This window comes from Phyllopteryx taeniolatus, chromosome 10 (assembly GCF_024500385.1).
Source record: "Phyllopteryx taeniolatus isolate TA_2022b chromosome 10, UOR_Ptae_1.2, whole genome shotgun sequence".
Taxonomy (NCBI): domain Eukaryota; kingdom Metazoa; phylum Chordata; class Actinopteri; order Syngnathiformes; family Syngnathidae; genus Phyllopteryx; species Phyllopteryx taeniolatus.
In genome coordinates, this window is record NC_084511.1 from 26,745,017 (window position 1) to 26,759,531 (window position 14,515).

Here is a 14,515-nt window from a genome sequence, read left to right on the forward strand (position 1 = left end):
ATTTACGTGGTGTGCATTCACGATGAACGTCTGGAACTCAAATGTCCGCTGATGAATGACTGCTACATAACCTGCAGCGTTATTTCTATGGTGCAACCGTTATGTAATCCCTGAAATATTGGTTACTTCCCCCCCTACCCATCCCTATGCTGAGACGTGGCTTAAAAAGAGGTCTCGCTGTCTGATCGGACAGCTTTGAGCAGGAGGAGAGCAGTGCAGGTCTTCTGGCAGAAAATATGATGGAATTCACAACGCTCCGTTCCTTTCTACTTCAAAAAAAAAACAAAACCGCAGAATCTCTGGAAATTGTCAGCTCTCTTTGAGTAAATCCTCCCAACCTCAAACTCACCCAGGGCCCCAATTCCACTGAGGAGGGACCGAACACCCTATCTCCAAACAGATTGATCAACGAACCTCTTACCTGTCTACCGACCGACCGTCCTCCTTAACTACCAACAGGCCAAGCAACCGACCTCCTTCCTACCTACCAATCAACCGACCTCCCTGCATACCAACAGACCGATCGACCGACAACCTACCTACTACCTGCTAACTGACCTCCATGCCTTTCGACACCAACAGAGTGATTGACCTACCTCCTACCTACCTATCGACAGATTGACCAACATTCTACCTTCCAACATGCAGACCAACCTGCCCATCAGGGATCCCTGCTGTATTATCCGGACAAGTCTGTGCTATTTCATAGATTGAACACACTGCGGATAAAGAAACTACCTTCCCCAAAAGTGTTTAATCCTTGAAGTCATCCATTATTCACTGCATTTAAACCGGATTCTAAAAAAGGCTTTTTATCATTCGCTTTCAGGCATTGCGGGCGAGTTTTCTTTCAGAGATCATGTATTGCGCACACAAAGATTAAATAGTAGCAGGAATCGTACGCACACACCATTCTGTGTTTGCCGAAGGCCGAGCCAGTCGGAGCAAATGGCCTTTCAGTTCCATTAGTAGCGGCATCAGTCTCTTAATGGACAGCAAAATGGCACAGGACCTTTTGCGCTACTTATACAATGAACGTAAAGTCTTTCATGACGTGCGCTCAGCTTAATGGCTGCAAAGCGACTTTTGTGTTAGAACATTATACCGTGCGATATGCAAGGACACTCACTGCTTGAATTAATGCTCATTTAAAATGAATGTCAGAAGAACCCAATAGGCCTGGCTGTCAAAAAGTGGCACCATTGTGACCAAATTTGAATGACACTGACGGGGGCTTGTCTGCTACAGTTCTGACGCTCAATTCACAGACCACTCTGGGGGACTCTCGACCGGATAATAGCAGTGCTGGATGTTCTTTGCGGTGGGTGACTGTTTAGAACTGAGACGGGCCATCTTTTGTGCTCAAGGGCCACATTTAATTTTTACAACAGACAGACGGGTCATTTGGAGATGACTAACTACGACCAAGCGAACTAATGTTCATCCTACAAGCCTACCTACATATTTACCTACCCACTGACCAACCTAACGACCAGCTGGAAGTACCAGCTGACCGAACTACCTCATTACTTACCCATGGACTTACCTACCCACCAAAATACCGGTCTACCTACCTACCTACTAACCTACACATGACTCATCTCTCTGCCTACCTGCCTGACTATCTACCAAATGAAAATCTTACGGAATAGCAACCTGCCAACCTACCTATACCTGGCACCGGCAGCAAAGAATGCACCGGCTGCCAGTCGATGTCCAAGACTTCTAGTTTCCTCAGGTCAGCTTTTCTCACCACCCATGTCTCGCATCCGTACAACAGGATGGTGCGGACCGCCCCTTGGTAGATCCTTCCCATCGTGCTCAGGGAGTTCTCGTTGCAGAACCGCAGGCAGGCCGGTAGTCGTGATCCGATTGTCAATCTCCACAGCGGTCCGGTCTGCATGAACAGGCAGCTGAGGTAATTGAAAGAATCAACGCCTTCTAGCTTCATTGGGCTGGGGGTAAGAAGGTCAGCATGACCTTAGATTTGGAGGTATTGATGCGTAGGCCCACAGCAAACGCGTGTTGATGTACCGGATGCCAGTCGGGCCATTTGACCTACCTCCTACCTCTCTACTTACTTACATACCGATTGACCAAGTGACCTATGGTGCCGAACTCCGACCTAAATAAATATTATAAAAATAGCAATGAACTGATCAATTGATCACTCATCTCCCCCGTTAGTCCATCTAGGAAAAGTATTCAAATGCCCATCTCCAGGGTGCGTGCATGTAAAGCCCCACTCAAAGCCATTCAAGCCAAGAGGCATTTAGGGGGATGTTTATGCAAAAACACCAGGCGTCATACGACTGCCTCTCATAGATGTGCAAGGGAATTACTGGGTAGCGCTGGCATGAAGTATTCATCAGGAAGAATATTTTAAGAGCCTCTTTCTGATCCGGGACCTTTCTGATCCGGTTCTTTCTCATGTGCACTCTGGCTTGATGCTATTTCAAAGCCAGAGCTTTTGATTAGCCTTCCCAGCCACTGAACCTCCACTTGAAAGGCTGACCGGCCCAAGTAAAAGGTCATTGTCCAAAATCCCGACGCTGATTCATTTTTGTACTGAATCCTAATTCTTGTGAGAACAAACTCTTCAGACACACATCTTTGGAGGATTTGTGTGCTTGGGACTTTGTGTAAAGGACTTATTTTCATACGTTAAGGGCTTGAAACCCTCACCTTTGTTTGAAATCCTAACCCAGGTTTGACATCCTAATTTGAAACCCTAATCCTCTTTTGAAACCCTAATTTGAAACCTTAATCCAGACTTGAAACCCTATGACAAAATCCTAACCCTAAAAACTAAACCCTACTTTCAAACCCTAACCCTAATTTGATGTCGTAACTCTTGCTTTAAACCCTAATTTAAAATCCTAAACCAGGCCTCGGTTCCCATTTGGAAACCCTAACTGAGGCTTGAAACCTTAACCCTTGTATGGAACCCAAACCTGACTTTAAGGCTATGTTAGGGTTCCAAAATAAGATCTCAAACCCAAACTTGAAACCTTAATACAGGCTTGAACCCCTTGTTTGAATCTCTAAACCAGGCTTCAAATCCTAATTAAAAATCCTAGCTCAGGCTTGAAACTATAACGATAAAACCCTAACCATGGCATAAAATCTCAAATTAAACCCTGAATTGAAACCTTAACCATTGTTAGAAACCCTAACCCATGGGTTGAAATGCGAATTTGAAACTTCAGCCCTTGCGAGAAACCCCAATGCGTGGCTTGAAACCCTAATACGAAATTCAAACCCTTATGTGAAGCCAGATTTGAGAATCTAATTTGAAAGTCTAACCCTGTCTTAAAACCCATATTAGAATCCCTAATCCCTGTTTGAAACCTTGACCGAGGCCAGAAACCCTAATTAGAAACCATAACCGAGGCTCACAAATTCCTAAACGCCGACTTGAAGCCACGATTTGTAACACTAACCCTTGTTTGAACCCCTAAACGAGGCTTAAAACCTTATTTTGAAACCCTAACCGAGGCTTTAAAAAAAAAAAAAAAACAATCATTTCAAAAACCTAGCTTGAGCTCTTAACCCTATCTTAAAACCAGAGTTGGAAACCCTAACCCTGGCTTTTAACCCTTGTTCGAAAGCCGAACACATATATTGTTAGCGAATCCTTTTTTTTTTCGGGCGTATTTCAACTTAATTCTTTCCATCAGCGTCGCACTTGTGATTCTCTCATCTCTGCCTCCTTCTCCTCTTCTTGCTTTCCCTCTCCTCTCCGTCAAGTTTGCGCAGGAGTATGTGCTGATGGAAAATGCTTGAGTTAATCATTTGTGTTTATATATTTATTTTGGAGCTTTGCTGCAGTTGAAGCAACAGCTGACACTGATCCACATTTCTATTAGCCTGCTTAGCACTTTTCTAATAGGACTCTCCGTCTGGCGCTGGAAGATGAGTGGGGCATCTTGTGTTCATTATGGTTGCCTTGCGCGTTTACCACTGGGAAAACAAGAATACTTGCGCTCTGCTGCAGCATTTCAGATGTTCACAATCAGCTTTGGACTTTAAATAAGGCATCGACCGCCGAAAAACGAAAAAACAGGTGATCGGGTATAAAAGGAGCATCCCTGAAAGGCTGATCTGAGATAAACTGATGCCATGTGGAAAAGTGTGATGTGATCTGATGAGTCCACTTTTCAAATTGTTTTTGGAAATCATGGACGTCGTGTTCTCCGGGCCAAAGAGGAAAAGGACCATCTGGATTGTTATCGGCGCAAAGTTCGAAAGCCAGCATCTGTGATGGTATGGGGGTGCGTTCGTGCCCATGGCATGGCTAACTTGCACATCTGTGAAGGCACCAGTAATGCTGAAAGTTACACACAGGTTTTGGAGCAACATACGCTGCCATCCAAGCAACTTCTTTTTCAGGGACATCCCTATTTATTATAGCAACACAATGCCGAGCCACATTCAGCAATTTGAAATCCTATATCTTCTTTGAAACCCTAATTTGGAGTCGTAAACCCATCTTGCAAACATACTTTGAAACCTGTAAAACCATAATTTGAAGCCCTAAATAGAAACTCGAATTAATCTTCGTTTGAAACTCAAAATTTCTTTGAAAACCCAAGGTGGTCTTCAAAAGCCAAATTGGAAACCTTACACTGACTTGAAATCTGTATTTTAAACCCTAACCCTAGTTAGAAACCCTAACCTAGGCTTTAAAACTTAATTTAAAGCCATAAGACTTGTTTTAATCCCTAATTTGACACCATTACATTGATTGCTTGAAACCCTAACCCTGGCTTTAAACCATAATTTGAAACTCTAACCCTAGCTTGAAACCCTAATTTTGAACCCTACCCTTCGCTTCAAACCCCATTTTGCAACTGTAACCTTACTTTGAAACCCTCACCCTGGCTGCTTGTAACCCTAATTGTGGTTCGAAACCCATCTCTGAAACCCCAACTCTAGCTTGAAACCCTAGTTTGAAACCTTAGTCCTGGAATGAAACCCTATTTTTATAACCCTAATCCTACTTTGAAACTCTTAACTCTGATGACTTGAAACTAACGCTAGCTTCAAACCCCATTTTGTAAGTACAAAAACATTATATTGGAGACGTGAAGAGAGACAAAACAGGCACTTCCCAGATAGTCTCCTCTGTTTTAGTGCAGCTATGCTAGCAATATATGGTGCTGTAGCGCTGTTCCATTTCTGCGTTTCGTGAGCGATTGCGCAATCTGAGGTGAGGCTGTAGCACTATATGCAATATTGAGCAATTTCAATGATGAATTTATTTACATTATTGGATTCAATAAGAAAACACAAAACCCACAATATAAAGCACAGAGCAGATACCTAAAATGGAAAATAATGAATCATTATCAATATTATTTTTATTTTTTCCCATTGGCTCTGCCTCCCCTGACGGCACGTACCGAGTAAATACTGTCTATCTATTCCACTCTTTATATCTTTTTATTTTTTATTGTTTTCCCTTGAAGTGGCAGAAATGTGAACTTGGGAACTTTTCTTGCATTGAACGGGAGTCTTTTATTCACAGAAGGACAGCTTACCAAGGACAAAATTGGCACAGCTATTAGAGTAAAGGCACTCCACAACAAAATCTTTTCAATTGAGCACTGTCTCGCGAAATAGCACAAAGCACATTTTCACGCAACGCAGAAAAGCGCTTTATGGCTTGCTGGAAACTTAGAAACGAGAAAGATTAAAGACTGTCATCTGGTACTGTATTTATAACATGTCCATCATTCATTCTTACCTTTTACAAAGTGAAAAATGAAAAATTGCGAAACGAAACAAGCGTCAGTTTGACAGCTATAGTTAGTAAATACTCTTCAACAAAGAGGATCCATGCTGTTTCTTGCCACTCTCAGCTAAAGGGAACAAACACTACAGTATTTGAAGCACCCACGTAGCCTCTGCTACCTTAATGTTAACATACAACGGGAAGCGCCACAGGCGCACGGGCTAACGATTAGCATCTATGTGGCAGTGTATTACCCTTGAAGCAACGAATATTTCAACACAAACAGTGCTGCAACATAGGAATATTCATTGGCATATATATATATATATATATATATATATATATATATATATATTTTTTTTTTAAATCAAAGAACAACTAGTATTACTGCCGTACCGAGAAGTCGAGAGAGGAGTTCAGCCTCCAGTACACTGCGTATGTGTGTGCGTGTATATATAAGTGTTTGTTTTTGGAAGGCTAGAAGAGATTACAGTGGACCCCCGCATATTCACGAATGAATCAAAAAAATCTGCCCTTTTTTCTTTTCTTTTTTTTTTTGTGATAGATTAAAAAACAACAATAATCAGCAATTTTTCAATTTTGATTGAAAATGGAATTACAGTAACCTGTGATGCACAGATTTTTCACCAAACGAATTGAGCCCGGAAAGATGATCCTGCTCCCGTTCGTGGCTCACTGGAGCAAATCAGATTTGTCAGCACTGTGCGGCTTTTTTTTTTATTTATTTTTTTTAACCTGTTTAAACGGGCCGAGATGGATAGATAATGACCGCTCGCCATTCCGGGTGGCAATTCCACAGCTTTGTGGGAAATTGGAAAACCTGTTCTCGCAGAGTGAGAGCTAATGGATGTTCTGGTCATTAGTTATCTGAGAGTCTTCTTCGGCCATAATCAAACGTGAAGCGTGGCGTTAAGCGGCCGTAAAAGCAGCAGATGCCACTCTAAGTGACCTTCTGTTTCCAGAAAAGCCGACTGTCAGGGATGCCCTACTCCAATTTGCCATCCTTATTTTATTTTTTTTGCCACGCTTGCAGTTCATCTCGGTTTAATGTCTCGCCCTCGGTTGTATTTACTTTATTCGGGGTCTGACAGGTGGCTGTTTGTGCCGTGTTTTACCCATCTGCTTGAGCTCGGTGCCAATTTGATAATGTAGTACGCACGGGGCAGCGCAGTGGGTGAGTGGGTTCGCGATTTAAGCCTCGCCCCGTTGCTTTCTGGTTCTTTTCGCAGGTGTTTCGGCTTCCTCTCAGAGTCTGAAATCATGCACTATATGTTATATTCATTGAAGTATATAAACTACAAGTGGGGTGTCAAGCCAGGGTGAGAGTTCTGCATTAGGGTTTCAAGCCTGGGTTAGGGTTTCAAACAAGGGTCAGGGTTCGGAATTAGGATTGGAGGGGGAGGGGTGTCAATTACCCGCGTGGCAGTACAGAAAAGAAATGCATGAATTGAAGTCTAACATTTTCTTCTCTCTCTCCAGGTGACCGTCTGTCCAGTCCTCAGGGTCCTCCCCCCCTGCCGCCGGCCCCCCCGCCGCCACCCCACAAGCAGCACCCTTCCATCACGTCCCTGAGTCGCGGCTCGCTGGCCAATAATCAGAGGGCCGCGAGCCCGCCACCCGCCGCCGGCCTGGCGGCCGATTTGCAGAACACGGCGGAATGCGTCCAGCTGCAGGACAGCTGGGTGCTGGGCAGCAATGTGGCACTGGAGAGCCGGTGAGCGGACCGCCGCGGTTGTTGTCGTGCGTCGCTCGGTCACCGTGGTTACGGTAACACTCCGCCGTGGGTTAGGATAACACGTGTTGTCAGTGATAAGCGGTGGAAGAGCGCCAGTGCTTTCCGATGAATTATTCTGTTGGCTTTGACACATACACTCAGCGGGATTTAGGACTCGGCGGCCTTCTTTGCATAGCCAGGTTTTAGGGTTTCAAAGTAACGATTTCAAGCCCGGGTTAGGGTTTCAACCCAGAGAATCATCACCTCCGAATCGGAGACCATGGTATTGTTTTCAAATCAGGCTTTTAAATGACGGTTTCAAGTCAGGATTACGGTTTCAAGCCTGGGTTAGATTTGAACCCACAGTGCTAAAAAGTCACATTTTGAAAACCTTTCCATCATGAGCTTTTTTGTTGTTGTTTTTAAGTCGTCAAAGAAGCAGTGTGCAGCCTGGCGCAGCCGGCGTTCTTATTCGCCCTGCTGCAATGATTGGCTGTTGTATCCAGCCAGTCTGATTGGTGTGGGAAAAACAAACCGCTCATACAGTTGTTGGGAGCAATTAGTTTACGAGGCACTCAAAAGAAAGTAAGCTTAATATAGTCGTACATGTATATAACATTTCAAAGATTAATTGATACACGCGAGACCAGCATTATCGGAGAGCTCTTTCATAGACGAGTCCAGTGACGTAAGTACTGTATCATTTTCCTGTGACAATGCTGCATTCCAGAAAAGTGGGAAGTTTGAGTTTTCCGACCCCCGACCAGGAAAAGTGCATTGGAACGCCACTCAAACTGCGAGGTCCAAGTCGCGAAGTTGGACAAAAAATAGCTACCCGACTTCAGTGAGTCGCTTCAATCTGACGTCACTCGACAAACGCGGAGCATGAATGGTAAAACATCATTTTCTAGATTCTAAAAACATATTTATCTCTCTTTGAGTTATTCGACGTACCTTCACGTAGCACAGCGTGATTTGTACTGACTGCGTGAGGATGTGGCGCTCTGCCCGCACGACGTTATTGGGTGAAATGTATGAAATGCTGTTCAATTAGGATATTCCTTTATTTATAAATAAAGCAAATTCTGATTTTCTATAGGCCCGTATAGCTTACAAATATACAAAACAAATACAATGAATCGCGATCAGCCGTTTAAAAGAAGGGATAGGGTTTTGAATTGGTGTTTCAAGCCAGTTTGGGGGTTTCAGACAAGGGTATAGGGTCTCAAAAGACTATTCAAGCCTTGGTTAGCATTTCAAACATGGGTCGGGGGTTTTGAATTAGGGTTTCAAGCCAGGGTTAGGGTTGCAAAATTAAGAGCGTGGTTTAAAGCATGGTTGCAAGTCTGGGTTAAGGTTTCAAACATGGGTTAGGGCTTCAAGTTTGAATTTAAAAGGAGGTTTTCAAGGCTGGGTGAGGGTTTCAAAGTTAGGGTTTGAAGTCTGAGTTAAGGTTTCACCCTCGAGTTAGGGCTTCAAATGACGGATATGATTTGGAAGTCAAGATTTAAAGCCTTGGTTAGGGTTTCAAGTTAAGGTTACAAGCATGAGTTGGGTTTTCAAACCGGTCTCCTACTTTATGGTAGAATATATATTGCAGAGCAGCCTGGCAGAGTTCTTAGTAGGATTTTGTGCAAAAAGGTCTTTGAATGTAGAATGAAGCCGTATTCGGCAACTCCATTTCAAAATGAGCGTGCGACATTTATCCGGTCGACGACGGCGTCTGCGATACGTTTGTGACACAATAACGGCGTGATGGAGCGCGGGCCGTAAAACAGATACTTTAATTCCTCAAATCCTGCCATTTTATTCACTGCGCCCGCTTCTTTGACTGTTAACTTTTTTTTTTTTTTTTTTTACGAGCGCCGCTAAAACATGATTGTTGACTTTTTATTTTCCTCCATTTCCCTGCTGTTTTCTGAACGGGGCGGCAGTTGTTCCGAAGTACGTGCCGGATGTGCTCGTTTGGGATTTTAGTCGAAAATTGTCCAACAAAATGAAGTGTGACGCTTTTCATGCGCTCGGGAACCTCTGGAGTGTTGGGGTTTCAAAATAGGGTTTTAAGTCATGTTTAGGGTTTGAAGTGAGGCTTTCAAATTTAGGTTTCGATTCAAGGTTAGGGTTTCAAAATACAGTTTGGAGTCAGGGCTAGGGTTTCAAACAAGGGTTGGGGTTTCAATTTAGGTTGTCAAATGAGGCTTTCAAGTTAACCCTGGGTTAGGGTTTCAAAGTAAGGTTTCCTATTAGGGTTTGAAATGAGGGTTTCCAGTCAGGCTAATGGTTTCAAAATAGGGTTTCAATACTTGGTTAGGATTTGAAGTTTGGGTTTAAGGTTTTACATTTTGGTTTCAACAAGGGTGAAGATTTTTAAAACAATGATTAGGGTTTCAAGCCTGGGTTGGGGTTTCAAATTAAGGTTTAGAATGATAATTCCAAACCAAGGTTGAGGTATCAAAGTAAGGTTTTAAAGTAGGGCTTCGCATTAGGGTTTCAAAATGGGATTTGAAATTAGGGTTTTCAAACCTGCTTTAAGGTTTTAAAAAACCATTTAAATTCAACTATGTTGCTATTTAGGACAAATATTGTTACATGATTGAAATGGGATGCATTTAGATTCATTAATTACAAAGCATCTAATTAATTAGAACAATTAGTTGAATGAATGAATCTCCATCTCTTTAGATGGAGATTATATATAGATGGAGTTTATCGATACTCCGGTCTTTAGTTAAGACCCTTGCTTGAAACCTGAACTTTCAACCCTACCCCAGGTTTGAGACCCTACTTTGAAACCCTAATCCTTGCTTGAAAGTCGGGCGACTTTGATACCCTCACCCGAGATTGGTAACCCTAAATTAAAATCCTCATCCTGATTAGTAATCCTCCTCCTAATTTGAGATCCTAACTGTGGTTTGGACCTTAATTTGAAACGCTAACCCCGTGTTGAAACCCTAATTGAAAACCCTAATCCTGGTTTGAAACCAGTGCCATGGATCAAGGCATTTGCAACCCCAGGCTGGAATTACGTCACATTATATGATTCGCATTATTAATTATGTACTGAACTATATATGCTCATTTAACATTCCATTGCTATATATATTTTGAAAAAATACTGTTATTTTGATGAATTTCTTGATCCATTTTCCCCATGTCTGGAAATGACTGCAATGCTTTGTCTCCTCAGCCTGAAACTCACTTTATCTCACTTTAAATCTCTTTAATGGAAGCCGGACGCAATCGCGTGCCGCCCGAAAGATTCACAAGATGCTCCCGACTTCACAAGCGTGAACTTGGTTCTATTTCTTCTCTGTACCTATCCTTCTTCATTCTGCCAGCGGGCCAATGCACTTTATCTGTACTTGTTATCCGTGCACCCCCCTCGCGCTCTGCACGCAGCTAAATCAAAGGCGATGGCCTCACCTGCAGCCTTTGGCCAAACTCAGTACAGTTGTCTTGCTTAATCTCTTTGAAATGATGAGATCAGCAAAGTCTTCTTATTGGCCTGCAGTCCTGCCACAAAATCCATGTTGCTTTCCAGAGCAGCGGAAACACGCTTTCACACATTTAGGGCTGGGAAAATGATGTCAAATGGAAATCCAAGTCAGCACATATTTCATCTCGAGGTCACCAAAGTTGAGTAGGATTTCATGCAAAATCCTCAATTTGGTATTTTTTAATATGGTTCTATTTTTATTCTATTCTTTTTGAGGTAAATTTAAAAAATAAATAAATAAATAAATAAAAAGCATTTTTGTTTCTTTTTTTTCTCCCAATGGTTCCAAGTTAAGGTTTCAAACAAGGTTTAGGGTTTCAAATTCAGATTCAACCCTGGATTAGGGTTTCAAAGTAAATCTGTAATCCAGCATGAGGGTTTCAAATCAGAGTTCCAAGCCTTCCAACAATGGTTACGCTTTCAAACCTGGTTTATGGTTTCAAAGTGGGGTTTTAAATCTGAGTGCAGGTATCAAAGTTGGGTTTTAAACCAGCATCAGGCTTTCTAAGTAGGACGTCGAGTCTATCTTTCCAACGAGAGTTAGGGTGTCGGGTTTCAGGCCGGCATTCGGGTTTTAGAGTAGGGTGTCAAGCCAGGATTGGAGTTGGAAAGTATAGTTTCGTAAACCTGCAAAGTCAGTATTAGGATTTCAAAGGACATAAGTTTTTAAACGGGAATTTATTTGCGCCGATGGGTGCCCGGCGGCTGGCCGAGGAGGTTGATTTGGATTTTAACATCATCCTTTTCTTTTAACGGAAGCTAATATGCTTCAGTGAAAATAAATACATTTAACAACAATCAATTAATCTTGAGTTGAAACACTGACCGAATAACTTTTTACTCATTACTAATAAAAAAATGGAATCACTTACCTCAATAAATATGAATCAATTAATGTAAACTATAATAGCACACACTTACGAAATAACTTCAATACAAATATAATGGTTTTATCAAAATCAAATAAATGAGAAAAATGGGAGGTAATTTAACTCAACTTACATTTTCTGGCAGAATTTGCATACTTCACTGGGGAATTGAATTTTACATGGCTTACCGAAAACAATATTCCAAAGCCTTTTCAAAATGTAAGTCCACACGATCACGTCCGTTCATAGACTTTTTTTTCAAGCAGTCTGCCAGGTGTTCTCCTTGCAGGCGTTTGCGGTGGTCTGTTTTCACCGAACGAGTCATTGAAAAGATAACTGGCAAAACTGCACTAATGTAAAAAAAATTGAAAGATTGTTTTTCTCCTCAAAATGATGCTCGTGTCCCATTCATTGTTGAAAAATGAGAGTGAGAGATGCTTAGTCCTTGATATGGCATTCCCAGTCGTCTTCTGGGGACTTCTCCTCCAAAGTCAACGAAAGCCCTCCTTCCTGGGCCTCTGAGCTGCAGGCTTGTCCATTCTGCACAATAATCATCATAATAGCAATAATACAACGACAACATCACTATCAAAAAAAGTTCACGACGCGACGAAATGAAAATTCTTGACCGAATCCAAAAACCGAAAGGAATTATTATTCCAATTATTAGTAACATTGCATTCATGGCAATGACTACAGAGCTGCCAAACTACAGAAATGCACCTCCAAAACCTTGTCTGAATTTTCATATTTTTCAAATTATGTCAAGAACATTATTGCGACACAGTTGTTGCAGTTCATTCAATAAGCGGAGCCAAATAATTTGTCATATTGTTCAATTGCACAACATAATCATTAGTCTATAATGGTTATCGTTCATAAATGATGGCTTTGTGATTTTAATATATTTATTGCATCGACCTTGTAATGGTGGACGCACTTGCAGCTAAATGTCTTCTCTTGAATGCTTATTTTGTATTTCCTGAATTCACTATCGCTGCAGGAACGAAACAAATTCCTCCATTGTGGGACTAATAAAGGTTATATTGTATTGTAATATAATTCTTATAGGAATGCACTTCTAAACTTATGGGCCCACCTTCTCAAGTGACGTACAAGTTCATTTCTGGTTTCTAGTTTCGGTCCTTGTGTGACTGTCTCGCGTTACTGTGTATTACAGTATTTTCTCGCTAGACACTTATGAATTTGCCTGCTATTTTGCACTTAGCTTCGGCTATAACGCGGTTCCAGCCAGGCCTATGAGACAAATGTACTGTAACATTTTTTTAGGAACGTGCAGCATCAGTAGTTTGTCTTCTTTTAGCTAGAGGAACGATGCAGACAAGTGCAACTTATATACAATTAAATACAAAAACTAAACATTTCATCATCTAACATCTTGAGACTTTTCTTTTTTGGAAAAAGATCGATAGTTTGTCTTCATTTTAGGAAATAAAGACGCTGTGACGCGATGCTACAACATTGGTTTTTGTTTTTATGGATCAAAGCAATTTGATTATTTAGCTCCAGCCGCGTAGTGCTAATGCTAGATAAGCACTAGCGTCCGAGAGGATAACCCGTTAGGATGACTTCAATTGGCTTTGTTTCGAGTGTTCCTCTTATAGAGCTTAGGCGCGGACAAATCCACCCACTCGCTTGTTCCGTCTTTTATGGCTGGTTTCAAATGTCACGTCAATGACAAGCTGTGGCTGCAGCAGAGCGCGGCTAGCCTTTTCTGCCTTCGTAGTCGTCCCAATGAGACGGACAAGCATGAAGGTCCCAGTCCCTTAGACTTCAGACCATTCATCGGCTTTCGCGGCTGTCGCTTTGCCTTCTCCGCCGGCCGGATTAGCATCGCGATGCGCCGTGTTGCGTCAAGCTGGCGCTAATCAATTACGCGCGGCGGCGTTTGTTCGTTGTGTCCGACAGCATTTCATCTTCAGTATGTGCTCTTTACAACAAAAAGAAAACAAACATGAACAGCATTCAGAAGAATTATGTGTGTAGTATTGACATTAGCATTAAACAAAGTTAGCAACATGCTATATTTTTGGGTCATATTTGACAGTATGTCTGTGGCATGTACACTACATCCAGATATTATTCACAACACTTCACTTTTTACACATTTTGCCAACTTTTGATCAAGTGACACACGTGGCTGCTAGCTAGCGCTCTGCCTCTTCTTTCTTCTCGACAGCTTGGGATCACATGCAACCTAGCAGCTAGCAGCTATCACCAGAAGCTAACGCAGCAGTCTCAGTGTGCGCTTTCAGTCAGCGCCTATCTAAATAGCCAGAAGTTAGCCCCCAGAGGCTAGCAGTCTCCGACTTTACTTAGTGAACAGATAAACTCAAATGCACCACAGAAGCTCTACATCATAGTGTCCACAAAAGCTATCCCATCCAGCCAACGGAAATGGGAACAACGCCTCCTTCCTACTAACCTGGAAAATTGTCATTCCAGGAGTGACGCTTGCTAACCTTTAAACGGAATTCCCCCCCCCCCCCATCTACGTGTCGACAGCTTGCGTCGATCAGGGGGCCGCCAAGGAGCCAGACGGGTCCAAAGTGTGACATTTGTTCTTCGCGCTCTGGCATTGATCACAATATGCAGCACATGCAGGAAGGAGATGCTTGGAAGGTTCACCGCATGTCCAAAAAAAAAAGACTATTAAG

General features: G+C 42.3%; 1 protein-coding gene across 6 annotated transcripts in view; it reads left to right on the forward strand.

Moving 5' to 3' along the window:
• si:dkey-237h12.3 (teneurin-3) overlaps positions 1–14,515 on the forward strand; it is a 191,470-nt gene that overhangs the window by 81,416 nt on the left and 95,539 nt on the right. For all 6 annotated transcript variants that reach the window (XM_061788654.1, XM_061788655.1, XM_061788656.1 and 3 more), the window contains one exon: positions 7,238–7,472. In XM_061788654.1, the coding sequence (XP_061644638.1) occupies positions 7,238–7,472 (235 nt within the window). The remainder of the gene's footprint in view (positions 1–7,237; positions 7,473–14,515) is intronic.